Raw genomic sequence first — 27,057 nt, 5'->3', positions numbered from 1 at the left:
CATTGTTTTGTTATAAAGCTTTAATCCTCTCAAAAAAAAACCTTTAAAATATTTGTTATAAAGTATTTTGAAATAATAATTGGAAAATTATGTGAAACCAACGCCTACCAATATAAAAAATCTGAGCTGTTTAGATTTTTGAGAGATGACATCAAAAGAAGCAATAACTTCTTAAAATACAGTTCTTGACATAAAAATAAAATAATACGCTTTTGTGTGGCCATACCAACTTTTAAAATTTAACATTATAGCTGTAAATTGAAAGGCTAAATGATTTGTGCTGTCCCCACCATGGACCCATGGCCTGTGTCTTCCATTCCCTTTAGACCAGAACAGAACCAAACTCTTGTAGAAATCACCTAGGAGAGGTTTTCCATTTGTCCTTTCTGTACTGTTTGATGACCTGCTATTTATTTCCTTAGTTCTCAAGTTCATTACCGCAAAGGAATTTGAGCAAATTTTTTCCTTAGTGAATGTTCCAAGAGAAAAATAAGCCGCAGCTTTTCCCTGGTAACAGAACTCGAGACCATGGAGTTGGAGGAACCTAATTGTAGTTCTTTGGCCCAGAGCAGCCAAGGCTCAAAGACAGTCCTTTTGGCAAAAGAGCAACCACAGCAGGCCCAGCCAGCTCTAGTAAGAGACGTGGCCGTGCACCGCCTTCTGGACACCATTCACCCCGAGCTCTAATCCATCTTCCTGTGCATTTCATTGGATTCGTGTAATATGTTCACAGACTGCAAACTTGCATGCCTTTAAACACTTTGTATTTTGACTGTTAAATATTACAGCGCTTTGCAGTTATATAGCATGTCACACTTCTCAGAGGACTATTAAGTATTGGTTTTCAAATGAAATTTACCAAAACTTAGAAAGATTTCAATTTCGTTGGCCAGAATTAACTGTCACCTCATCTTACTTGAGTGGCAATGTCATAGTACAATCAAGGAATCCTACTTTCTTCCGCTGCCTCATTAGTAGTGGCCCCAAAATGTGACATTTCGCCTTTAGAGAAAACACGGGCAAGGCCACGCTGTATGTGAGGCTGTTAAATGCCGTTTACTTTAGATCAGACTAGTATCAGGGACACTGACTAATAGAAAAAATACAATTATTTTTGTTAAACAACTAACTTCAATAAGATGTAAAAAAACTACATGTGGCTCTAAAATATGCAAATTTATGATGAATGTGTGTTAGCATAGTGTTTGGAAGATACTGGAAACATACAGGGAAATGGAACTTGTTCTTGAAAGAAAAACAATCCTGCTTCTAGTCCCTCATTGTTATCGGCCCGGTTTCTATTTCTGAACCTGAGGATTGTTTCGCAGTGGGGGTTCTGTCACTAAGCAGCAGCAGCAGCAGCAGCAGCAACACAATCAAGAACCCCCCTCCCTCTCGCATCTCCCAGCATCTGCCTGGTGCCGCTCCCTGAGTCCACTAGGCAGTGCCCGGGCCACGTGAGCCGTGTTCTCTTAGCTCAAATCTGTAATTCAGAAACTTCTGAATATTGATTCTGCAGATGGTCCTCCAAAGGAAATTTTCTCAGGATCAGCAAAATTCTAATTATTTTCAGAAGTATGTAGGTTTTTCTTACCTTTAATTCATCAACAAAAAATAGTTGTATTTTAGAGCTGGGAAACCCTCCGTGTCAGCCCCTAATGCCACAGCTGAAGAAACGGAGGTTCCACAGCAAGCTGCAGCGGTACGCATCTTCCCACAGTGCCCAAGCGCCCTGCGTGGGGCCGCCCTCACTGGTGTCCGCTCGCTGAGGGGTAAGAGCAGCAGTGTTCTGTTCTGTTTACCTGCCCAGGAGATGCTGATTTCCGTAGTTCTCCTGCATCTTCTTGTTCTTTTGAGAATATAAAGCCTCCCCTTAACAGGCATTATTAAAAGCCTGTTGTGAGGGCTGCTTCTAGGCACTGCACCCCTGTAAATGAACAGTCCCCTTCCCAGTGGATATATTGGCAAGATAGGGAGATAAAAGACACATTGATAATTAGTAAACTAGGAACATGCGAAAAAGTCAGATACTTTGTGTAATATTTACAAAGGGATAATCGCATGTCAGCGGGGTTAATGGTGTGTAGTTAATAAGAAGGTGGGAGCTAGAACTACCCTCTGTAAGCTGACCAGAACAATAGCCACCAGAAGCGGCCAGGTTTTGTTTCTGAACCCAGTGGTAGGGGGCGCAGGCGTCCTGAGCCCCGCCTGCATCCCAAGGTCACGATGGGCCGTGCTGGCTGCTCAGCTGCCCTGCATCCCAGGCTCTGTGTGGTCCACGTCTGCTGAGGACGGGAGCTAAGCACACAGCCTTTCTTTAATAGAGTTCAGCTTTCCTGTCACTCCAGTGAGGACACCGAGGACGGCAAAGGTCAATCACAGGAAGCGGTAGAGGACTCCTGTCTTCCTGTTATGTAACTTTCTAATATAATTGCTTTCAATTTTACAGTAGGTGCAGGGGCAATCAACTCCATCATAGGAGGCGTTTACTGTCTTCTCATTTTCTATCTAGTCACTTAAGTGAAAACACAGGATGGGTTTCCTCAGGTTTTCAGAAATTTAAACTTGTCTGATTTATTATTTTTAGTTTATTTTGTAAGATTAAATAATCTAATCTTAAATTACCAGTTGTTCGTAATTTATTCTGTCAAGTTTTACATTAGAATATAAGTCCTTCTGTGCTTACTAATTCTCCCATATATAATGCGTTTGCTGGAACAAAAGTCCTAATTTGATATTGCACCTACAGAATTTGTTTTGACATCAAATTTTAAAAAGCAGCATCTGCTGTGTATTCTCACATCATCATTTTAATACTGTTGCCCTGTTTTCTATACTAACAGCTCTCCACTCAGCCATTGTGTTCCAGAACAAAATTATAAAGATTTTTTTATGAAAGAGTTGTCAGTGAGCTGATAATATAAGCACTAGTTCCCATACTTAGCTCCCCATGCTTCTAGAAATCTGTAGCTTTTTACAGAATGTTCAGCATAGTTAAGTAATGGGTTTTAATGGGTCTCAACACAGCTATCTATGTGTGGTCAATAAATGTTATTGACTGACTAATCAGTGTTGTTAACTTCAAGAATCAGGAATTACTTTCATTATCCAAAATGATGAGACTTTTGGTATCTCAATATTATGTATATTGACTATTAATTACAGAAATAAAATTATTCTGAAAAATCCGCATGTTAAAGAAATCTTCGGTAATAGTTCAGTATTACTTCTTCAAGTAAATATTCCTGGCTAAGTTTCATGTTAGATCCTTTTAAATGAAAGTGAAACTAGAAAACATGGGAAAAAAATCTTGTCCAAGATGAACAAAATAAATAAATATTTGTATATGTGAGCTAGGCCAGTTGTCAAAAAAAAAAGTAGAGTCTTGACTTTCTTGCCTCCCTGCCTTTCTCTTGCTCTCTCTGTCTCTCTCGCCTGCTCCCCTCCTTTCATCCTGCCTTTTTTTAGGTTAGACAGAGTTGGCAGTATCATAATTCTTAGATTTTCTGAAATGCCCTCTAGCACTGCTCGACATCATGACTTTCGGTCTCTCGGTGCTGTCTCCCCATCCTCCGAGTCTGGCGTTCCTGAGTGACCCCTAGTAGCCCTCTTGCATGGAAATCTTCTGGAGTGCTTGCTAAAAATATCCATGTCTGGGACCGTGCCAGACCTTGTGGATCAGAGTCCCAGGGGAGAGGCAGGGAATCTGCATTTTAAACGTGCACCTCCAGTGATTCTGTTGCACACAGGTTCGAGATCCACGCTCCTGTCTCCTCTTGACTTCTCTGTGAACCTGTCCCCATGATCCTCTTACAAGCTCCCCCAAATCCCTTGTCACGTTACCATTCTAACACACTCTCTAACAGTCAAGACCACGTGCTCTTAAAATTCTCTTGAGTACTGTAACAGCCTCCTAGACTCCTGACTGGTCTCCCGGGCTCCACCACATCTGCCTGTTCCTCCGCAGTCACAGATTCACACCTTGCCCACCCAGGGCTCTTCCCAGCACCGGCTAACGCCCCATCCTCACCCCCACAGTGGGAGCTCCCAATCTTTTCACCTTCCTCTAGCTCCTAAACGCCCCCCCCCCCCAACAGAAATGAAAGAACAAGAGGTTTTAAAACAAAAACAACTTGACTTCTTCGTAGAGGGTGAATGGAGGTAGTGACTTAGTCTTAAAATTTTTGCTTATCTAATTTTCACCAGCTACTTTAAAACTCATTCTGCTCTTTAGACAGAATGGTATGACTTACAGAGATACTGTTTTTAAGTTTCTTAATAAGATAAGGACCTTTTCCTTGGGCTAATATTTCTTTACTGAAATAATTTGGAAAATAGGGAGAAAGTTACTTAACATCTAACCCAGACAAATTCTTTATACTGACTGTTCATGTAAAGAACTGAAAAGACCTTCTGTGACACGTTTCAGTAGATTTCCTGGTAATGTAATAGCAAGAGAATAATGCAATTTGCATCTTAGATATATAATTAGATTTCCTTGTTATGTATGGACTGACCCAGTTCAAATGCGTAGTCTTCTCTCTCCTCTGTCTTCCCTTAGGACTGGCTCAGGGCCTATCCCAGAGACCTTACAGTGTTCGACCTCACAGCATAACTGTTTGATACACAGAATCCTGTCATGAGCTCGTGTTAGGGGCTGGGACTAATGCATGGTAGTTGGGAAACCTTGGGACATGGGGCTCAGGCAAACCAATATTCAAGTCCTTCTTTAACATTTCTGTGGGAAAGTTATGTAGCCTCTCCAAGTTTCTTGTGTAATAACATAAAGTGTCTAGCAGGTTGCCTGTGCTCCTCTTGGTTGTGTGCGCCTAGTCCTTGCCCTGGACTTTGCATGTCACAGGGGAGCAGTGAACAGTACAGCCATGCTGTACAGGCCAAGGTGGAAATCCTTTTATTTCCTTAAATGCAAAATCAACAGTGGCTGGCCCAGTGGTGTAGTGGTTAAGTTTGTGCACTCTGCTTTGTCGGCCTGGGTTTCACGGTTTCAGATCCTGGGCATGGACCTACACACCACTCACCAAGCCATGCTGTGACAGCATCCCACATAGAAAATAAAGGAAGATTGGTGCAGATGTTAGCTCAGGGCCAATGTTCCTCACCAAAGAAAACCACAGAAAAATAATATCAACATATGCTTTGAATCAGTGGATTAGCAGAATGTTTGCAAAGATTAGTCTGTAAGTTAATAATATAAAAATCTTTTTAAAGAAACAGATGTGTTATGCAGCAAACCATATAGTGAAATCAATAACAATGGGGCTGATAGTCTTAGTCACTTTTTAAAATTTTGAGTTTTATATTTTTAACATAATTTTTCCAGTTTTCAACTTACCACCGTTTTTGTACTCATTTTTTAAAGCACTTCGTTAATAATACATTTTGTACTTCCCCTTGGACTTTTATTGGACTACAGATATTTTAAGAGGGGGAAGATAAGAGAGAATTGTCTAGTCTCACTTTTTAATAGACATGTAAAATATGATCTTTTTAGACAGCTATACTTGTTTCTTTAAATGTTTCCCTGATTCATCCTTACCAATGTCATTTTTTATCATCTTGACTGTTTTTCCCTCGAGTCCTCAATCTTTCTCAAGGCAGCCTATCTTTCACCGGCTCTGGCCCTGGCTTCTGAACTTTCTGAAAGCTCCTTTCTTAAAATCTGGGATAGATATTCATCCAAGCTCAGCACTCCCTTCTTCTGCTCTTGCATGCTTGTCTGACCTGAAGGTTCTTACTTGTGAGTTGGAATGAAGCCCAGGCAAGCAGATCCTGTCATTGCCTCATTACCTAGTAAGGTAATCAGCTAGTAAGGTGATCAAACGTTCAGCAAGGCAGGAGAAACAGTCTGCCTCTAGTGGAGTGAGGCTTCCAAGCTGACGCCTGGGTGGTGAAAAATCCCCCCAGCAGTGTTGTGTCAGTTTTTAAATTTGTAATAAAAAAAGCATCATGAATAGCCTGCGTCTGCTCAAGCAGTTGGAGTGTGTGGTCCCACGTTAATATTGCTTCCATTTCCCTTCCCAATTTCTTTTCCTATGCACCTGGAAGACCATATCGTTGTATACCTTCTTGTTGACAGAGAGCTGCTCCCCTACCACTTCTCTTGTGTCTCTTTTCTTTCCCATTTTCCAGTCATGAATTCCATCTCCCAAGCCTTGGTGATACTTCTAAGACTATAGCACCTCCTGACTGCCAGAGGTATAAACAGTCTGAGTGTTAATGATTCATGTCCTGAAATCAGATCTTGTTGAAGTCCAGTATTAAATCCTAACAGAAAGGGCAGCACATCAGGGTCTTACCACTGGGGCCTCACTGGGCCATCTTCTAGGAAGTGGGTCTGAGTAATCGCGTCACGCTGCAGAGTTTCCCAGATATGAGCAGGGGCACTGTGTGTGTGGGTGGGTGTGGGTGTGGGTGTGGGTGTGGTTTAATGCTCTAGCACATTCAGTGAAAGTCAGAACTAGAAACAGGGGATGCAGCTCACTGTTAGAGGCAGGTCACCAGCACTGGAGGGGAGGGGTTCGTTAATCAAGTTGAGATGTTCTAGGTACCATCACTGGCAAAAGAGAGGTTGGAGAAAAGTAGAGTGGTCGGTGTAGTAGTTTCCTAGACAATGTAATGAATTTTACTAATTACTGTTCTTCCTTGAAACCAGTGAGGTTCTTAAGCCTTATTAGTGTGACAGGAATTAGGACCATAGTTCTATTCAGTGAGGAAAAAAATACAGAGAAAAGAAAAAAGACTAAGTTGGCAGCTTGCTATATTTATCATATGTGTGTCAGCTTTTGCTTACTGTTTAAAGACACGATGGAATGAAGTTGCTGTCAATCACTGTGTAAAGAGTTGCTTTGAAATGGTGTTGCACAGAAGTGGAGTTGGAAACTGGAATGCCCAACTGAACAGTAGAAGTGTACAGAAGAACACAAGAAATGTCTTGTAAAAGTTACAACTGTTCCACCTTCTTTGTAATAGCAAAAGATTTGAAACAACCCGATGTCCCTCAGCTGGGGACTGGTTAAATGAACGCTGGTTCATCCACACAGTGGAGTCTGTGTGGCTGTCAAAAAAAGAGTCAGGAAGAGCTCTACACACTGACGTGGAGTGATGTTGTAGTTACAAGAGGAAAAAAATAAAAACCAAGGTACAAAACAGTGTCCACAGTGTGCTACTTTTTGTGCGAGGAGAGGAGGATTCTGGATGTGTGTATACATTTGCTTATATTTTCAAGGGGAAACAATACAATGGAAAGAAAGAAGGGGCCAGCCTGGTGGTGCAGCAGTTAAGTTCACATGTTCTGCTTCGGCGGCCCAGGGTTCCCCGGCCTGGATCCCAGGTGGGGACCTACACACTGCTTGTGAAGGCATGCTGTGGCAGACCTCCCACATATAAAGTAAAGGAAGATGGGCATGGGTGTTAGCTAAGGGCCAGTCTTCCTCAGCAAAAAGAGGAGGATTGGCAGCAGATGTTAGCTCAGGGCTAGTCTTCCTCAATAAAAAAGAAAGAAAAAGATAAATTAAAAACTGATAAAAATCTGTAGGGGGAGGGAGGGATCAGGGTAGAGGAAGGAAGCAAGACTTACCTGACTGCACCTTGAGATGTGGTTTGACTTGGGAATCATGTAAAGTTTTGTCATAATCATAAAACAAATTACATCCAGAAGTCACTCCCCTCACCCCACACACCGCATGAAAAATTGAAAGAAGCAAATGAACCTGATTGTACTTTGTTAGTGACATAACCAAGCAGAGAAAAGAGTTCTTCTCACTGACCTTAGAACACAGTATTTTTACTGTATATTCTCAATGAGATATACTCTAAGGCCAAAAAAAAAATGCAAAGAGTTTAAGTTGGATTCAGCAGTCTTACTATTGATAGTGATGTTGATATGGTTAGGAATTAAGATTTTCTACCTAAGAGATAAGAAATAAGCATAAAATTTTTTCGAATTATGTAAAAACCCTGTACACTTAAATTTGAATTAGAAGTATTAACAAGATCTTATTCTTCCCTTTTTAAAAAAAATACATGTGTCCGAGGTCTGTCCAGTGAAAACTCAGTAATAGTGAGCACTCCTAGCACCCGGATATTGGCCTTTAAACGTCGTTCCCACTCACAGAATCCAGAGGTCCTTGGAGAAATGCCTGGTTCCATGTCTGGGATGGGAAACGTACTTGGTGAGTCTAGAGGATCTCGTGCCGGAAAGCCAGGGACATATCAAAGGCTATCTGGTCATTTCAAAAGGACGTAGGAACCTGGCTTAAGGGTTCCCGTTGGCCAGAGACGAGATAATTGACTACAATGAATATGCAAGAAATCCATGAGTTATAATGATATTAAACCAGTAAAAGGGCCATCATCTCACTCCTGCTTTGTTGCTGTGTTGCTGCCAGAGGAACGTATTAAAGACTATTTTGAATCACAGTAGAGAATATTCATTTGATTATGTAAATTATAGCAAAGAGTCAGGATACAAATGCCATTTAGAGTTCATGGTCTTTCTCCCCATCCTCTCGCCTTTACAATGGCCTGGAGTCTGACCTCAGATTGACTCTTACTGTGACACGAAATGCATTCTTTTCATCCCTATTTACCAGCATCATGTCCTCAGCAGAGCTGAAATCTGCCTGCTGGGAGTCCAAAGACCCGGGTTCTAGTCTGAGCTCTTCCTCCTGCTCTCTCCACAGCCTTCAGTCTCTGTTGCTCTCTGTGCCTCATATTCCTCAGCTCTCAAACGAGGAGAACGATCCCTGTTCGCCCTTCAAAACCATGACGAACCATCGCTGGCCTCTGAGATGACTTCTGCCTGTTGAGACAGTGGATTTTCAGTGTTTCCCCCATTAATACATTCTTAAATAGGCATGTTTACAAAATTCCATTGGAGATTGGAATCGTTTTAGCTATACCTAGAAAAATAAATATTGCCAGTTCATTACCACAGATTGGATGGGGAAGTAAAAGGCTTTGTCTTTCTGTTTCTTTCAGCCATGGAATTCCATGAACACTTGCACAGCATAGGCACCAAAGAAGGTCTGAAGGAGCGGAAGCTACAGAAAGCAGTGGAGAGCTTTACCTGGAATATCACCATCCTAAAGGTATCCTGCCGAACTGCTTCCCGTGCTAGCGATTTTGCCGTCTTTTTCAGCCTGTTTCTTCCTGTCGGGATAACATATCCTGCAGTGTACATCATCAGCTCTTGAGGTTAGAGAGTGGTCACAGAAATCTGTGAGAACTCTGCCCTCCAGAGTCTGCAGGCACAATAGCTGGGTGGGGGGATAACTGGGTGGCAGGGGGTGGGGATAGCTGGGTGGGGGGCTTGGAGGGAGAACAGGGGACTCTGATGGTTGGCACATGGTAGATTCTGGTGGGATGGGAAACGACCTTGCATTCCCTCCTTGAAGCATTGTAGAGTTCATAAATGCCGGCTGCTATAAGTGAAATAGAAAATATTGATTACAGGGGAATGATTGGGAATTTAAAGATTCTAGTTACTCAGATTTCATTTAACACTTTAAAGTAGAATGATTAATAGGATCCCAGGATAAAATAGGAAAGAATTGTGTGGGACATAATCAAAAGAAATAGGTAAAGGAATTCCCATTTGAAAGAAATTTTCCTTCAAGGGAAAAGTCATCTGTACCTATCTGTTTCTTTGTTTCTCTGTTGCTCTCGCGCTTGCTTGTGCGCGCTCTCTCTCTCTCCCACTACCGCCCCGCCGCCTCCCTCCTTCCCGTCTTCTCTCCTTTCTTTCCATCTATCTATCTATCTCAGCATGACCACTTAAAAAAATTAACTTTTATTATAAAAGTAATATTTTCCTTGTGGAAAATGTCAAAATAGCATAACTAAAGGTAACCCTAGTCCCACCCTCCAGAGACAACCACTGTTGACCTTTTGCTGTGCTTTCTCCCTGTCTTCTTCTCTATGCTGGGTTTTGGTTTTTTTTATTTTATTTTTTTCTCTTTAAAGATTGCCACCTAGGCTAACAACTGTTGCCAATCTTTGTTTTTTTTTTTTTTCCTGCTTTATCTCCCCAAACCCCCACCCCGTACATAGTTGTATATCTTAGTTGCAGGTCCTTCTAGTGTGGGATGTGGGACGCCACCTCAACGTGGCCTGACGAGCAGTGCCATGTCCGCACCCAGGATCCGAACCCTGGGCCGCCGCAGCGGAGCGCGCGAACTTAACCACTTGGCCACAGAGCCGGCCCCTATGCTGGGTTTTAAAATAGTGCTACATATGTACTTTGAAACTGTCTTGAGTTGCGTCTCAATGATCCTTACTTTTCTTCATCTCGGTGTTTGGGAAGTTGAATAATAATAACAGAGAAACATTATTTCACTCCGGATCTTGGACAGCAAAATGTAAAATTGCTCTCTCGTATTCACCCTCCAGACTTTCTCCTCGGGTGAGTTCAAAACTGTGAAGACAAAATCACAGCTGCCTCTTTTAATTTCTCTGTTCCCCTTCAAGTTCAGAGTCCCATCCCCACAGCTGACAACAGTTTTCTGATTCGATTTAATAAAAGTCACCCTTCCAAAGCTAGCCAGCTTGTGTTTTCTCATGTTAAACCCCTACTCATTTTTAGAATTAAAATCATTTTCTTAACTTCTTCAAACACTTCCCTTCCTACACATGTACTTTTTGTAATCTCTAGATCTCCTGCTTGGTATTTAGCTCAGATTGTTTGCAGTTCACTAAACAGCAGATATAAGAATTTACAATGAAAGAAGAATTTGGCTTTACAACTTGCTGACTCCCTCCCGACCAGAGGTGGAAGGGACGCTACAAATTTCCTGCAAACCTCAGGAAAGAATAGTGCTATAGTTTTTGTCCCTGTGATAGGAACAAATGTTCGTTTGGCTTTTATTTTATTATAGACAAAAATGGACTTAGGGACCAAACTTTGATCTGTCAGCTCTCCTTGCTACTCATTGTGGTCTGGGAACCAGCAGCCTGGACATCACCTGGAAGCTTGTTTGAAATGCAGACTCCCAGGCCCCACCCCAGACCTGCTGAATCAGAACCTGCATTTTTTACAAGATCCCAGGGGATTCTTATGCACATGGAAGTTTGAGAAGCACTGGGCCAAAAGCCATGAAAATGGGAGCCTGGCGCACGTATTGATGAAAACCAGCTGACATAAAGTGATGGACCAGATTTTAGAAATAAGTAATTGAACCAAATAGCTACACTTAGGAGACCTATTTTCTTTTGAATTACGTCCAGGAGAGAGAATTAACACCTCAGACTTATGTCCATATGGAAACAAATGTATAGGACAGGATAATCGATCTTTTTAAAATTTCCAGGGTAACATTTGCCTCAGATGGTGTTTGAGTATGGTAGAACCTGAGCGAGGAACAGGGAAGAGTTGGAGAGATGTGTGTGCCACTTCTGTATACAAGAAGGGCTTTTTTCACTACTGTGTATTTCACAGGTTTAAACTTCCTTTAGAAGAATCAGTGCCCCCCGAGTCTTGGACGTGAGCGTGGGTCTGAGTCGAGCCCCCAGCCTTTTCCTGACGGCATGGGATCCTTGAGTCTTCTCACCACTGCTTCTTTGTGGAGCTTGGAGCGGGGCAAGGCTGTGTGTGGTGTGGGGCAGGCAGCAGGTGCCCTGCTAGTGGGCACAGAGGCTTGGGGAGGTTTCAGACGACGCTTGGTATGGAGAGAGGAGGCAGAGGACAGGAATGCGTGCCGAGGGAGCCCTGGAGCTGAGCTTCTGGAGCACCCCAGGTGCTTAAAATACAGTCTCCTGAGCCCCACCCCAGACCTCCTGCTCCAGGGGTGGAACACGAGAATCTGCTTAACTCGTTCCTCAGGGGATTCTGAGGCACCCTAAAAAATCGAGTACCACCGCTCTGGAATCAAATCAAAGATATCATTCCTTATGTATCACCCCACTCATGTGAACGAGAAAGGAGGCAGGGTGACCAGTCACCCCAGGACGTGGGGCTTTCAGTGTGAGAACTGGGACAGTCCCAAGCAAACCAGGGATGACTGGCCATCCCCAGAGGAGGGACCCTGCCATAAACTCCTTTAATCTAAGGATGTGCATCCAGTTTTTCTGAGTCTTTTCTTGCTTTGTTTGGTTTTTCAATTTTTAAGACTTGCTGTAAAATGCAGAACTGAACAAAGAAGAAATGTCATCCGTGATCACCACACCCAGAATGATTCACTGCTAACATCTTGGCATATTTGCTTCCAGTCTTTTTTTTTCTGTGAATAAAAACCATTCATTTGTTTTTGTAAATGCATCTTCATTATAAAGAACTTTTTTAATGTAGAAAAGATAAAAGTTTGTAAATGACCTTGGATCCTCCCTCTGAGAAATTACTGTTAATAAATGTAGGTGACCTTATTCCAGAAACCTTCTATATGCATATGGATGGATGGATGGATGGATGGATGGATGGATGGATGGAGGTACATTTTATTGATTCTGAGTCATTCCGTTTTTTCGTATTTTTGAAATTGGTATCTATCTTATAATTAATGGCATCTTTGCATAGTATCCTGGTTAAATTGGCAGTGATTTTTCTCTCTTAGTTGTATATAAAATAGTGGTACATCTCACAAGCTTTAGTGTCTCAGATATGAAATAACGTATGTCAATAGATAGAATCCTACTATAATTGTTCTTTTTAATTTTTTAAAAAGTACTCAATTTCACTTTACTTAACAGAAGAAAAGTAAACCATAAAGAAGCTATTTAGCAATTCATTTAAATTGCTGAACAATTTTTACTGTAAGCAGTATTTCCTATAAAATCTCTCTGAGGTTAAGAAAAGAGATTATGGAAAATGTTAGTAGGAGTCATTTTGTTGGGTTTTGTTTTTAAAGCTACACATTTCAATTAGAAGCTTTGTTGGTTGCCCTTATGCTATGAAAGTTGAGAATGTTAGCACTCTCTAATATTGCTGGATGGGGAGTTAGGCATATTGTTATTTTTTCCATTGTCTTAAATAGTCCCATTTGGTCCCAAGACTATAATTCCCATATTGCTTGGTATAAGTTCAATATTTAAATTGGTTCACTGTTACTACCAGTCCAAGAAGTCACCCACACTTTTCTGTAGGCTGAGGGAATGGCAGAGAGAAGAGAAATATCCACTGGGGTTGTAGGAGCCTTTGTTTGGATACTTGGACCCAGCTTTCTCAGCATCTGTCAATGACCTATTCTAGGGTTTCTGTTGCGTAACTGGGGAGAGAGTGTAACCCTTTCCCGCAGGCTTCTGATTGCTGCTTTAATTCAGAAGCCAACCCTCAAGACCTCATTCCCATTAGACAGCATCATTCTCTCTTTTCTTTTGGTCAACTTTATTGAGGTATAATTTACATAAAATAAAATTCACCAGTTTTAACTGCACAATTCAATGAAATTTGACAAATGTATACAGTCATGCAACCCCTCCACAATGCTGATAGAGCATTTCCCTCACCCCAGAAGTTCCCTCGTGCCCCTTTGTAGTGAACTCCCCCACCTTGCCGACCACTGAGGTGGTTTCTATCTCTGCAGTTTCACGTGTTCCAGAATGTCATATAAATGGACTGTATGTATAGTACATGGTCTTTGTGCCTGGCCTCTTTCCTTTACCATACTGCTTTTGAGATTCATCTGGTCGATGTGTTTCAGTGATCCATTCCTTTTTGTGATGAATAGTACTCTATTTCATGGATGTACCACACTTTGTTGGTACATTCACCAGTTGATGGACATTTGGATTGTTTCCAGTTTTTAGAAATTATGAGTAACACTGCAGTGAACCATCACATACATGTGAGTCTTTGTGTGAACATACGTGTGTCTTTTTCTTGGGTAAATACCTATGAGTGGAATTGCTGGGTCATAGGGTAAGAGTGTCAGCCTTGATAAGAAATTGCTGAACTGCTTTACAAACTATTTCACATCCCCCCGCCCCCAGTGGCATTATAAGAGTTCCAGTTATTCCACAACCTTGTCAACATTTGCTATTGTCCGTTTAGCAAGTGTAGTAAGTGTATAGAGGTTGAGTATCTTTTTGTTTTGGAGTTTTTTTGTTTTTTCTTTTTGTTTGGCTTTTTAAAAAAATTACGATGGGCCTTGGTGTAGTTTTCTTCATGTTTCTTCTGCTTACCATTTGTTGAAATTCTTGGATATGTAGGTTTATAGTTTTCATCAAATTTGCAAAATTTTCTGCCATTATTTCTGTTAAGCAATTCTCTGTCTTACCCTTTCTCTCCTCCCCTTCTGCAACTCCAATTATACATACATACTGCTGGATATTATTCCACAAGTCACAGATGCACTACTCCTTTGTTTTTAGGTCCTTTTTCTATGTCATTTTTAAAATTTTTCATACTTTCCATTGTTGTGTCTTCAAGCAATGTTGCTATATCTTCCACAGCATCTAATCTACCATTAATCCTATGCAGTGTATTTTTTATTTCCAATTTCCCACTCTTCTCCTCTTTGTGCTCATCATATCCTTTCCCTTCTTGAACATACCTAACACATTTACAATAGCTGTTTCAGAGCTCCCTGCCCCACCACTCCACCCCTCACATTCTAGCCACCCTGGCCTCCCTCAACTCCAAACTCTTGTCTCCTCAGCTCGGTGGGGCCCTTGGGCTCTGCTTGGGTTCCACCGCCCTGCACTGCAGCCTGCAGTCTCTCCAGGCAGTGAGTTGGACCTCGTGGTGCCTCCCTTCTCTCAGGGATCTGTCTTGCCCTGTCTGAAGGTCATTGTTTTACATATTGTGTCTGGTTTTCTAGTTGTGTGTCAGCCCCATTCCTACCTTTCCTGTGTTACCTCTCTCTTCCCACACTCTCTCCCATAACCTCTCTGCTCCATCAAACAGGGAAAGAGAGAAAGGCGCTCACTTAGTTTGCATCTCTTCAGTTGGGTTGGCTCTTAGCATTTTCAGGATTTGTATGAATTGCTAGTATGAATTCTGTGTGTTTTAGAAGTTTGTTAAATTATGTTGTACTCTTTTCTTTGTTTGGCTGCTGTTTGTGGGTTTTTGTTTTTGTTTTTGCCAATTTTACTCTTTTTGCTCATTTCGTCAGGAATGTGGGAAGGACATTCTGTAACGCATTTTCAACCCACCAGCTTAATCAAGAAGTTACTCTCCCTTTGTTTTCCATTTGCTAAAATATTCACTGTGCTGCTGATAATTTTCACTGTTTCTCTTTATTACCATTCCTAAAATGGTAGAATTTCATAGTAGCAGAGTCCTGTTTTAATTGGTCTGTTTTGGTTATACGGAACACGAACTCAGGCTAGCTGACAGGCTGGGGGGCGAGAGATGCCAGCTTACACAGGGATTGTCGGGGGGCAGGGGTCTTGGGGAACTCAGAGACTAGGAACTGCAATCCAGTCTCACAGATTGGGAAGCCGGCAGGAGCCCAGCAGCACCCCAGGTAGCTCTTCTCTCTGTGGGCCCGTGGTCATTGGCTCCATTCTTCACCCTCTGCCAGTGGCTCCTCCCGCTCACCCATAGTTTCTGCTGCTTTTTAACCTGGTCTTACCTTGGTCTGACCCTGGCTGTATCTTAAAGGTTTTATCACCAGTGCTCAATCTATTCGTATTTCCTAGTTCAAATTCCAAAGAGGGGAAATCTGATTGGCTCAGCCGTTCCTGTTAGCTCAGACCAGCGATCGTGACGTTATAAGCCTTCTCTTGTGTTGAGTCTCCTTGGGTTGGATTCTCTCCCTGCTTCAGTCCACTGTGTCCAGGAAGGTACTGTCACACAGCACAAAATATTGCCAGCTTAACTGGCTGTTTCAGTTATCTAGTGCTGTATAAGAAACTGCGCCAAAACTAGTGGCTTGAAACAATGACTTCTTATTTCTTATAATACTGTGGGCTAGCTGGGCTTGGCCAGATGGTTTTCCACTCCATGTGGTGTTGACTAGGATCATTCCTAAGGCTCAGTTCAGCTGGGAGCTCAGCTTGGCCTGTAACATCCAAGAAGGCTTCACTCACATGACTAGCATCTCATCTGGGGCGGCTGGAATGGCTGGGACTCTCTCTTCTCTCTCTCTCTTTCTCTCTCTCTCCCCCCTCTCTCTCCTTTCTCTTCCTCCCTCCCTCCCCCAACATAGTGCATCATCATTCAGTAGTCCAGTCCAAGCTTCTTTATATGGCTGCTGGATCCTAAGAAAGCAAAAGCAGAAGCTGCCAGGTTTCTTAAGGCCTAGAGCTAGAATTAGCACAGCGTCACTTCCTCCAAGTTTAGTTGATCAAAGCAAATCAAGGCCAGTCCAGATTCCAGGGAAGGGAAAATGGACCCCACCTCTTAATGGATGGGGCAGCGTGTCTGGACAGGGATGAAGGAATTGTTGGTGGCCATCTTTGCAGATAATCTACCACAGTGGCAGAATCTGTGAATGAAGCAGTTTCCCCCAGAGGGATGTGGGGCATTGTGAGGCTTGGCTTCACAAGTCAGCAAAGTCATCAAGTCCAACTTCCTGCTGCTTCTGCTGGGTTGCCAGCCCACTCCATTGTCATGCAGTTGTGTTATGTTCTGTCGTACAACACATATTGTTTGACCTCTCTGTACCTTCACTTCTACCCTCTGGTTACAGTAATGCCCTCAAAGCAGCGCAGAATCGTTCTGTTCCATCTCTGTCAACAGCCGTTCCTATGCTTGGGCACCATTGTATCTTCTCCCAGACATCCCCGATTCAGATCAGGCTCACTCAGCCCCTTCTGCAGACTCTAGGATGAGATGGCTCCTGGCCACCTCCCCATCTGGTCCCTCGCTCTTCTGAAGGCTCTAGTTTGACAGTGTCCTTCATAAGATGGAATGACCAGAATTATCCCACACTTCAGACGCAGAGTGAGACCTGTTGGTCTGACTTTGCTCATAGACTTGAATTTATCTTCCTGTTAATAGACCAAAATTATGTTGGATTTTATAGCACCTGTGTCATATCATAGACTTAAATGAAGCTTATTACAACCCAAGATGTTTTCCAGATGAATTGCTGCCCAACCAGCTCTCCCCTTCTGTGCCACTCCTCCCTCAGAAATAAGGCTAAAAGCTAAAACCTGAAAGGAATTAGAGATTTGTTCTCTTTAGGAACATAAGACTTCTGCCAAAAGTAAATAATTAAGCCAGATAGTTTTTGCACCTCGTAAGATATTAATCTTGATTTTCTTTGTTTTCGCCTGAGGTGAAGTGCTTGTCTGGAAGACCTGAAGGCTAGCATTTGTTTCCTTCCAAGAATTGCTATAGTAGTCTATGTGTAGCTCAGTTTCTTTGTTGATGCTAATATCCTTTAGTTATTTTATTTATTATAGATGAATGTATTATTTTGCCTGTTTTCCTGAAAAGCTGTAATTGACTGAAAGCCATTTCTCCGTTTTGTGTGTGAAAACTCAGAATGGCTCAGAAAATCAAACTGCAATAGTGTTTGTCATTAGGCTGGCTGTGCTTTCTGATCCATTTAAAACACAGTAAAACTTCAGACATTTGGGTCCCACTAACGTGGAATTTGTGATTACTCAGCTAACATATAGTTATGCAAAAGGCGTGCTTAAAAGATCAGTAATATGAAGGAAGTGCTGATGCATGTACTGTTTTCAGGAGCTTTCAAATCGTGATCTTGGCCTGCCTGTCTCTCAGCAGCCCCCAGCTCTCCACTTCCTCTCCGTGCAGTGGGGCCACACTCTCCTCCCCTCAGGCCCTGCTCCCTCTCCCTCTCTTGACCTCCTACCATCTGTGCTTAGGTCTGGCTCACTTCCAGGCTGGGGATGCTGATGGCTGCTCCTAAAACCCTCACCGCACCTCTGGTGAGCCCTCTCTCCCACTGCAGGGGCCGGCTCTCACCCCCAGGGTGAAATTTAGCCCTTCTCACGGCCAGGTCTGTAACGGAGGAAGATGTAGTCACAGTCAGAACTTAGAAGTGTTTGTGATGTAGAAACTACACTACTAACCCGTGGTGAGGACCCTAAGGTGTCATCTGTTGGCGCCGTGGCGTCATGTGTGGAAGGCGGCGTCCTCCACAGCCCCTGGGCCGGCTGACATCCGTCCCTGATCTTCTGGTCAAGGCCCAGCTCAGAAACCAGCTCCTCCATGGGGCTGCCCAGGAGTCCCCCACCCTCTCCATCTTTGTTGAATGAAGCATAAAATTATTTCTGAGATGAAAGACATTCGTTCTGAATTTAAATTAAATTGAATCTTATGTTTAAATTTTTAAATTATTAACTTTTGTACAAACCTTTAAGTAAAACCATTGTTAAATTGGAGAATAACTGTAAATGTGATGCAATAGCCAAAATAGAGGCAAAAAGTTGGGGGGATCAAGACTCGAGGGTAGTCCTCAGGTCAGTCCACCGTCCTTGCCTAACAAAGACACCACATGGTACAACTGAGATGTCTCTTTGGATTAAGAGAAGAATCAAGGGTTAGGAGCCGTGTTCACAGTGCTCTTCCCACTCTCACAGACCCCAGAAGCCACCTGGTCAGCGCCCCTGAACCCACTGCGGGGGAGGCGGAGGAGAGGGGAGCAGTCCTCCTGCTGCCAGGAGACGAGCATGTTTGCACCTCACACTCCACTCCCTTCAAACCTGTGAACGCACATTGGTAATATGCTGAGGGCACTTTGCTTTAAAGTGTTTCATGTAACATGTGGGGCTCCACTCTCTATAGTGTGGGCCCTATGGTTTAGTTGATCCAAGAAGAAAACAAAACCCACACACAGAAAGCAAGCCGTGGGGATTAAGGCTAATTTCCTGTGCAGCCTCTGCCTCGGGAGAGGCCCTTAGTCCTCTAGACTCAGTTTCCTCGTCTATAAAATGGGGATAGTAATCTCACCTTTCTCACAAACTTGAGAGACTCTCAAGAGACCATCTTTGTAAAGGGCTTAATGCAGCACGACACATACTAGTCACTCAGTAAATGGTGACCACTGTTCCCAGAAGTCTTTGCTGGTTCACCTTCTTACACATCTAATTTTGGACATATTGTAGGCTCTGTGTTTTCAAATTTAGGACTATAATTACATTTGCAGTCCTTCTGTGCCAATTTGAATTGTGATTGTAAGAAATAGGACATATTAAGTAGTTTCCATAGCAGTCTTAAAGGAGGTTTGTGCATTTGGCCTGTGATTCTGAGTACTTACGGAATATTAGGTTGAAATATATTTAGTTTCTATATGAGTCTCGCATCACCCAAAACAGTGACTAACCACAAAATATTTACTTAAAGGTACCATGTTTATGACCACATACTATTAATATGCCTGATAAATAACCAGTGAAGAAACTAACTTCCTGTCTACTTGGCTTTTGTTTCGTAGTCATGAGATTATGTTAGGGTTTTACAGGTTCAAGTCTCTGGTTTTCATTGCAGAAAACGCTCAGATAGCAGAGGAACCCTAGACCCAGTGCCGTCATCTCAGAGTGACACTGAGGGTACCTGAGGCCTCTTGGAGACTTGCAGGTGACAGGAAAGATGAGGACACATGCTTGTGGGTTGGTGTTAGGCTCACTCAGGGCAACAGTTTATCTTCCTGCTGGGCCTGGGTGCTCTCCAGGCATCTGCTACCTTTCCTGTATCCCAGAGTCAGTCTCATCTCCTGGGGGAGCAGAAGGTATCAGAAAGGTGCCTAAAGTCTGCTGTGTTCCTCTCTATTGTCCCGAGTAGATAAGGAAGCCAGGAAGGAGGCAGCCTAGTCCACACCCCTCCAAGTGAACCTTTTCGAGTTGGGATCTTTGGCCCCAGAAAAACCCAAAAGTCAGTATGGGCCCCAGACATGCTGACGTCAAACCACAAACAGGTAATTTACATTCCTGTTTGCACTAAAACAAAAAGTATTTGACTACTTCTGTGCCTCCTTCAGAATCTCAAAATGGTGTGAGTATCCTCCTCTTTCTTCTCCTTCCCACTGCATGTAACTTGGAAGAAAAGTGTCTGCTGGCCCCCAGGGAACAGCAGGTGGCTGTATTTGCTCTCTGGCTCTCAGCCATGCAGCCACTGCACAGGTTGGTGGCAAAGGTCGGGGCAGTCTTTGTGGCCACACTGGGTCACTCACCTCAGAAGTAAGGCAACTCTGTTTTTCTCTGTTTTTCACTTTGATGAGAAAGCTTTGAAAAGATTAACTAAAGTATAGAATCCCTATTGTTTTAGCTGTAGGTCTAAATAAAAGCAGTGAATTGTGACTGCTAATTTTGGTTTCAAAAACTATGTAGCACTAACAGGTGTGCCTTGAAATATTTTTAATATATTAAAAACTAGGATGTCTTTTGTGGTCAGACAGAAAGTTCAGTGATTAGCCAAGTGTTGAGTGTGGCTGGGGTTCTGGCTCTGCATTTGGCCCTGCCATCACTCCGTTCCCAGCTGCTCCAGCCTCTGATCCAATCCCAGGTAAGCCGCAGGCAGAGCCAGAGGAGTACATCCTGCCAGACTCTCAGCAAGAGCCACTGGCATCCAGCCCGGCCCGGAGCGACATCTTTTAAAGATTATTTTCTGAGTCTAAGTAAGAACCTTAAATATTTTGACCTAAGATTGTTATAAATCTTTCAAGATAAAAATCAAATAGGCTAAGTTATGAAATTCAAAACAAAATATGTGAAACCAAATAGGGTTTGAGTTTCTCAACTGAACGTTGCAAAGCCCATTTCGTGGGAGTCTTCAAAACCAGACACCCTGTGTCAGTGGGCGGCAGCATCTTAAATAGCCTTTGCTCTTTTGAAGTCTTTTGAAGCAATGAGATGTGAACACTGCTACAGCCAACACCATCACCCCTTTCAGAATTGTTCTTCACTCACGCTAAATGCCAGAACTCCAAGACGTGGCAGACATGTAGTTTTAAATACATAAAACAAAATTAAAGTGACGTGGACAAAGTGTGGCCGCTCCCCAAAGTTTGGTTCTTTGTGTGTCACCTGCATGATGGCTGAAGGCCTGGTCTGTGCAAGATGCCATATGACTTGTCTGACTTGGGAAACGTGAGATTCAATCAGGTAAAGAACTCTGTTATCTGTCATCTCAGTGGACGTAGAAAAAGCACTTGACAAAATCCAACAACCATTCATGATGAAAACTCTCAGCAAACTAGGAATAGAGAAGAACTTCTTCAACTTGATAGAGAACATCTACAGAAAACTACAGCTAACATCAGACTTGTGGTGAAAAACTCAAAGCTTTCCTGCTAGGATCTGGAAGAAGGCAAGGATGTCTCCTGTCAACACGCTTTTCAAACTGTACTGGAAGTCCTCGCTAATGCAATAGGAGAGGAAAAGGAAATAAAAAGTTTACAGATGGGAAGAAAGAAATAAAACTGTCTTTGTTCACAGATGGACATGATCAACTATATAGAAATTCCAAAAGAATTAGCAAAAAACTCCCAGAGCTAATATGCAATCATAGCCAGTTTGCAGGATACAAGGTTAATATACAAAAGTCAATTGCTTTCCTATACACCAGCAATGAACAAGTGGAATTTGAAATTAACAACACAATACCATTTATGTTAGCACTCCCAAAAATGAAGTACTTAGATATGAATCCAACAAAATGTGTACAAGATCTATATGAGGAAAACTATGAAACTGTGAGGAAAGATGCCAAAGAACTAAATAAATGGGGGAATATTTCATGTTCATGAATAGGAAAACTCAATATTTTCAAAATATCATTTCTTTCCAATTTGATATGTAGATTTGATGAAACCCCAATCAAAATCCCAGCAAGTCATATTGACAAACTGATTCTAAAGCTCCGAGGGAGATGCAAAAGACCCGGAACAGCCACCGCAAGATTGAAGGAGAGCAAAGTCAGAGAACTGACACCACCTGCCTTCAAGATTTACTGTAAAGCTACAGCAATCAAGACAGTGTGGTATTGAGGAAAGAACAGGTAAATAGATCAACGGAACAGAATCGAGAGCCCAGAAATACATCCACAGGTCAACTGATCTTCGACAAAGGAGCAAAACCAATACAATGGAGCAAATACAATGGAGCTTTTTCAACAAACTGAGCTGGAACAACTGGACCTCTACATGCAAAAAAATGAATCTAGACACAGAACCTCCACCCTTCGTAAAAATTAACTCAAAACAGATCATAGGGGCCAGCCCCGTGGCCCACTGGTTAAGTTCACGTGCTCCACTTTGGCGCCCAGGGTTAGGCTGGTTCAGATCCTGGGTGCAGACATGGCACTGTTCATTAGGCCATGCCGAGGCAGTGTCCCACATGCTACAACTAAAATATACAACTATGTACTGAGGGGATTTGCGGAGAAAAATCAGAAAGAAAAAAAAAAAAGATTGGCCACAGTTGTTAGCTTGGGTGCCAATCTTTAAAAACGAAAAAACAAACAAAAAACAGATCATAGACCTAAATGTAAAATGCAAAACCATGGAACTCCTAGAAGATGACATAGGAGAAAACCTAGATGACCTTGGGTATGGCAGTGACTTTTTAGATACAGCACCAAAGGCACATGATTCATGAAAGAAAGAATTCATAAGTTGGACTTCAATACAATTAAAAACTTTTGCTCTGCAAAGGACAAAGCAAGAGAATAAGAAGACAAGCCACACACTGAGAGGAAATTTCTGCAAAAGGCACATCTGATAATGGGCTGTTATCTCAAATATACAAAGAACTCTTAAAACTCAACAATAAGAACATGAACAACCTGATTAAAGAGGGGCCAGCCCAGAGGTGTAGTGGTTAAGTTCATGTGCTCTCCTTCTTCAGCCCGGGGTTCGCAAGTTCAGATCCTGGGCGTGGACCTACACACCACGCATCAGGCCAAGCTGTGACAGTGTCCCAGATACAAAGTAGAGGAAGATGTTAGCTCAGGGCCACCCTTCCTCACCCCCCCCCCCACCCCAAGAAAAGGGACAAAAGATCTGAGCAGACATTTCACCAAAGAAGTTATGCAGATTTCAAGTAAACATGAAAAGACGTTCAACATCAAATGTCATTAGAGAAGTGCAAATTACAACAACAAGTAGATACCAGTACGCACCTGTTGAAACGTCCAAAACCTGGAACACTGTCGACACTGAGAATGTGGAACAATAGGAACTCTCATTCATTGCTGGTGGGAATGCAAAATGGTAGTCACTTCAGAAGACAGTTTAGCAGTTTCTTACAAAACTAAACATGCTCTTAAATCATATGATATGCCAATCGTGCTCCTACCAAATGAACTGAACTGAATCTACTAAATGAATCGAAAACTCACGTCCACACAAAATCCTGCATATGGGTGTTTATAGCAGCTTTATTCACAATTGCCCAAACTTGGAAGTAACCAAGACGTCCTTCAGTAGGTGATGGATAAATGAACTGTGGTGCATCCACACAATGATTATTCAGTGCTAAAAGGAAATAAGCTATCAAGTCATAGAAGACGTGGAGAAACCTTAAATGCTAATGAAAGAAGCCAATCTGAAAAGGCCGCATACTGTATAATTCCAGTGATATGACATTCTGGAAAGGGCGAAACTATGGAGTCAATAAAAAGATCAGTAGTTGTCAGAGATTAGAAGGAAGGAAAGGAGGAAATGGTGGAGCACAGAGGATTTTTAGGGCAGTGTAACTATTCTATATGATACTATAATGGTGGATGCTTGTCACTATACATTTGTCCAAACCCATAGAATGTACTAAACCAAGAGTAAACCCTAATGTGAACTGTGGACTTTGGGTGATAATGATGTGTCCGTGTAAGTTCATCAGTTGTAACAAATGTACCACCACGGGTCAGGATGTCAACAGTGGAGGAGCTTGTGCCTGTGTGAGAACAGGTTATGGGGAACTTGCTGTATTTTTTTGCACACTTTTGCTGTGAACCTAAAACTGCTCTAAAAAATAAATTTGATTAATTAAAAAAATACTATTTGGAATTTTAAAGCTCACATGGAATATCTAGTTACAGTGTATTAACCATGAATGTATGTAGTCATTTTACATGCGAGGGCAAATAAACTCTTTAACAAGAAATTATATTCCTGGCACAATATGCTGTATTTATATACAAAGACCTCACAACTTGTAAAATTTCAATATATGAGTTCAGTGACTAGTAAGAATGAATAAAAATGAAACTCCTGCAGTTAAACTAAGCAGTGGGATATCTATTTATACTTACTAATTCAAGGTCTCTGTACAGAAGGAAAATCATAAGCGGTAAGTGGTAAGCTGCAGACCATTCTGTGGATTCAGGCCTCGTGGTGGCTTAAAATTGCATTACAATTTGGTCTCAGCAGCTGCTGGGCTTGGATTATAGTCCAGTCGCCTGCTGAGGTAAGTCCCTGCCCGTTAGCCTCTGCAGCTGGCCCCAAGCTTTTGTTGTGCAGGTGTACTTAAAGGGGATGCACATTGGGAGGCACTTCAAAAAATAAAAAAAAGAATGTAAATATGGCAAGGAAAAGCCAAACCATGAAGGAGACTTAAAGAGAATAAGAGAGTAAATTGAGAGCCTGAGGGAAGGAAAAAAAATAATAGGAGAATAAGAAAGAAAGAAAGGTCTTAAGTAGCCAGAAGAAGTCTAAGTAGACCGATCCATCAGTAGAAAGCAGGTTAATTATTGGAAGGAAAAATAGAACAAAAAGCAAAGTAGGGATGTTGGAATTTGTGACAGTGAAGCGGCACGGCACCTCATCTACCCAGTAAGCTTGAAATCGTTGGCTGATCTGTTAGCCCCGTGCTTCTCAAGCAGGGCCGGTTTCACCCCCAGGGCATGTTTGGCAATGTCTGCAGACTTTGGTTGTTACAACTCAGGGTGGTACTGGTATCTAGTGGGTAAAGGCCAGGGATACTCCTATATACCCTAAGATGCACAAGACAGACTGCCCACCCCCCACCAAAAGAGTTCTCTGGACAAAGTGTCAAGAATGATGAGGTTGACACACTCTGCATTGGCCCATCATCAGCTCAAATTCCAGACTCCCGATGACTGTGCTGCAGTCCGTCCCACTGTTGTCTGACGCTTTATACGTGTTAGGTTGCATACATGTCAAGTTGATGGTCACACCCCATAAAAGAAATTAGAATTTGGCTAAGAGAGTTCATCCAGAGTAGAGAATCCTTTCCTTTATTCCTTCTTTTAGCAGGTGCTCAGTGAGGACCTGCTGTGTGCCTGTGATGCCAAACCTTGCTTCATTAGAGACAGAGAACAAATCGGGGTTGTCAGGGGCTCATGGTGGTGGAGGGGTAAGGGATGTGTGTGACTTTGGAGTCAGTACCAGAGATCTTTGTGATGGTAGACTAGCCCTTTGTGAGGATTGCAGTGGTGGTTACAGGAATCTCCACATGGGGTGAAGTGACAGAGCTGTACACACACAGTCCCACCATCGGTTTCCTGGTTCGGATATTGTACTAGAGTTGTGTAAGATATAACTGCTGGGGAACATTTGGGAAAGGGCACACGAGACCTCTCTGCACTATAGTCGCATCCTTCTGTGAATTTATACTTATTTCAGAATAAAAAGTTTAAAAAAAAGCAAATCTTAAAAGAAAAAAACAAGATTGGGCAAACAATTAGCGAAAGGTGTAATTTTAAACAGGATTGACAGGAATGGTCCACACACGCAGAACTCTATTCAGATTTATAAATGGAAAGAACTGAAAAGGCAACACACTCTTGCAGTATGGGGTTGAAAACTGGGAAGCCAAACACGGTTTTTATTAAAATTGACCTATTTGGATGCAGTGCCAATAAGAAATACATATGCCCTCTTGCAGCATCAAAATATTTCCATTTCAGTGGAAGACCTATATTGTCAAACTGTCACAATAAGTCATGTCGAATCTAACACTGTTTAATTGCATGTTTTGTTACAGGGACAAGCGGATCTTTTGAAATATGCTAAGAACGAGACTTTGGAGAACTTGAAACAAATCCACTTTGCTGCTGTTTCATGCGGGCTGAATAAACCAGGCACAGAAAATGCCGACGGTCAGAAGCCACGCCGGAGCCTGGAAGTCATCCCCGAAAAAGCAAACGACGAAACTGGAGAATGAGGGAACTTTCTAGAAATCATTATGGAGTTTATAACTCTAGGACCAATTGTAGTCAAATGGGACATTTGCTTTGCACTCACTATTGAAAATAATATTTGGGATTTTAAAGCACAACTGGAATAGCTAATTACAGTCTATTAAAACTGTGAATGTATGTAGCAATCCTACGTGTGAAGGCAAATAAACTCTTTAACAAGAAATTATATTCCTGGCCAAAATATGCTATATTTGTATACAAAGACATCATAACTCAGTTCCAGCGTGAACAAGAGACTATTCACTCTAGTTCCATTGAAAAACAAACGTTTTCCTGGCTGAAAACAACTTGTTAAGATGGAAATGGATTGTATTGTCAAATTAGTATTTATTGGAGAAAAACCTAATCTACGCATTTTACTTAATGTGTGATTGCCAGAGTCTCTGGGTTATAGATGATTTTGGTGGCATGCCTGCTGAGCCATAATTTCTAAGGAGAATGTGCGTGGACAGACTCCCTGAATCCCCAGGGACCTTGGAGAGCCATCGCATACAAGAGGAACGTGCAATTGGACTGAAGCGCCCAGCCGAGGACATACACTGGGTCTACACACGATGTAAAAGCAGCCAATCTGGAAGCAACACATTGTAAATAATTTTTCATTGTATGAAGTAGTGTTCACATTAAAAAGATGTTTTATGATATTTCTCCAATAGCAGTACATGCATTTAATGAAAGTTTAACTTAAAATTTCTACTTCAAAATATTCTACCCTTAAGAATAGCCAATTATTTGTTGAACAGCTTAGTCAAAATTAAGTTGCTTGTCCAGCTTTACAGTTTTGCTTTTGGTAAGTGTCCACACCTTTACATAATGGCAGCTGATGGTAACGCGAACCCAGACACGCCTTTCTGCTTCTCGGCTCGCCCTGTGGCGGTGCGCCTTCAGACAGGGCACACGCTGAGTCAGAGGCAGCTGGAGGGGCTGAAGCAGATGTAGCTTTCTATTGCCAGCTGCATTTTTAATCCAGGCTTTCATTTTCCAAATCAGCGTAACCTCATGGTATTTTTGAAAAGATACCGGACACTGCA

The 27,057-nt window shown here is 42.3% G+C and overlaps 1 protein-coding gene across 5 annotated transcripts in view; it reads left to right on the top strand.

Moving 5' to 3' along the window:
• The window catches only part of PLCL2 (phospholipase C like 2), a 177,973-nt gene extending 151,303 nt beyond the window's left edge, over nucleotides 1–26,670 (top strand). For 4 of the 5 annotated variants that reach the window (XR_011427355.1, XR_011427353.1, XM_070239064.1 and 1 more), the window contains 2 exons: nucleotides 9,001–9,110; nucleotides 25,810–26,670. Coding sequence is in view for 2 of the 5 variants with exons in the window: in XM_070239064.1 (XP_070095165.1) it covers nucleotides 9,001–9,110; nucleotides 25,810–25,989 (290 nt within the window). In the remaining 3 variants the exon portion in view is untranslated. The remainder of the gene's footprint in view (nucleotides 1–9,000; nucleotides 9,111–25,809) is intronic. The other variant, XR_011427354.1, reaches the window with a different exon arrangement.
• Nucleotides 26,671–27,057: the final 387 nt, after the last annotated feature.

This window comes from Equus caballus, chromosome 16 (assembly GCF_041296265.1).
Source record: "Equus caballus isolate H_3958 breed thoroughbred chromosome 16, TB-T2T, whole genome shotgun sequence".
In the NCBI taxonomy this organism is placed as follows: Eukaryota; Metazoa; Chordata; class Mammalia; order Perissodactyla; family Equidae; genus Equus; species Equus caballus.
The sequence above is the reverse complement of the archived record's forward strand: the minus strand, read 5'-3'. Positions and strand labels throughout refer to the sequence as shown.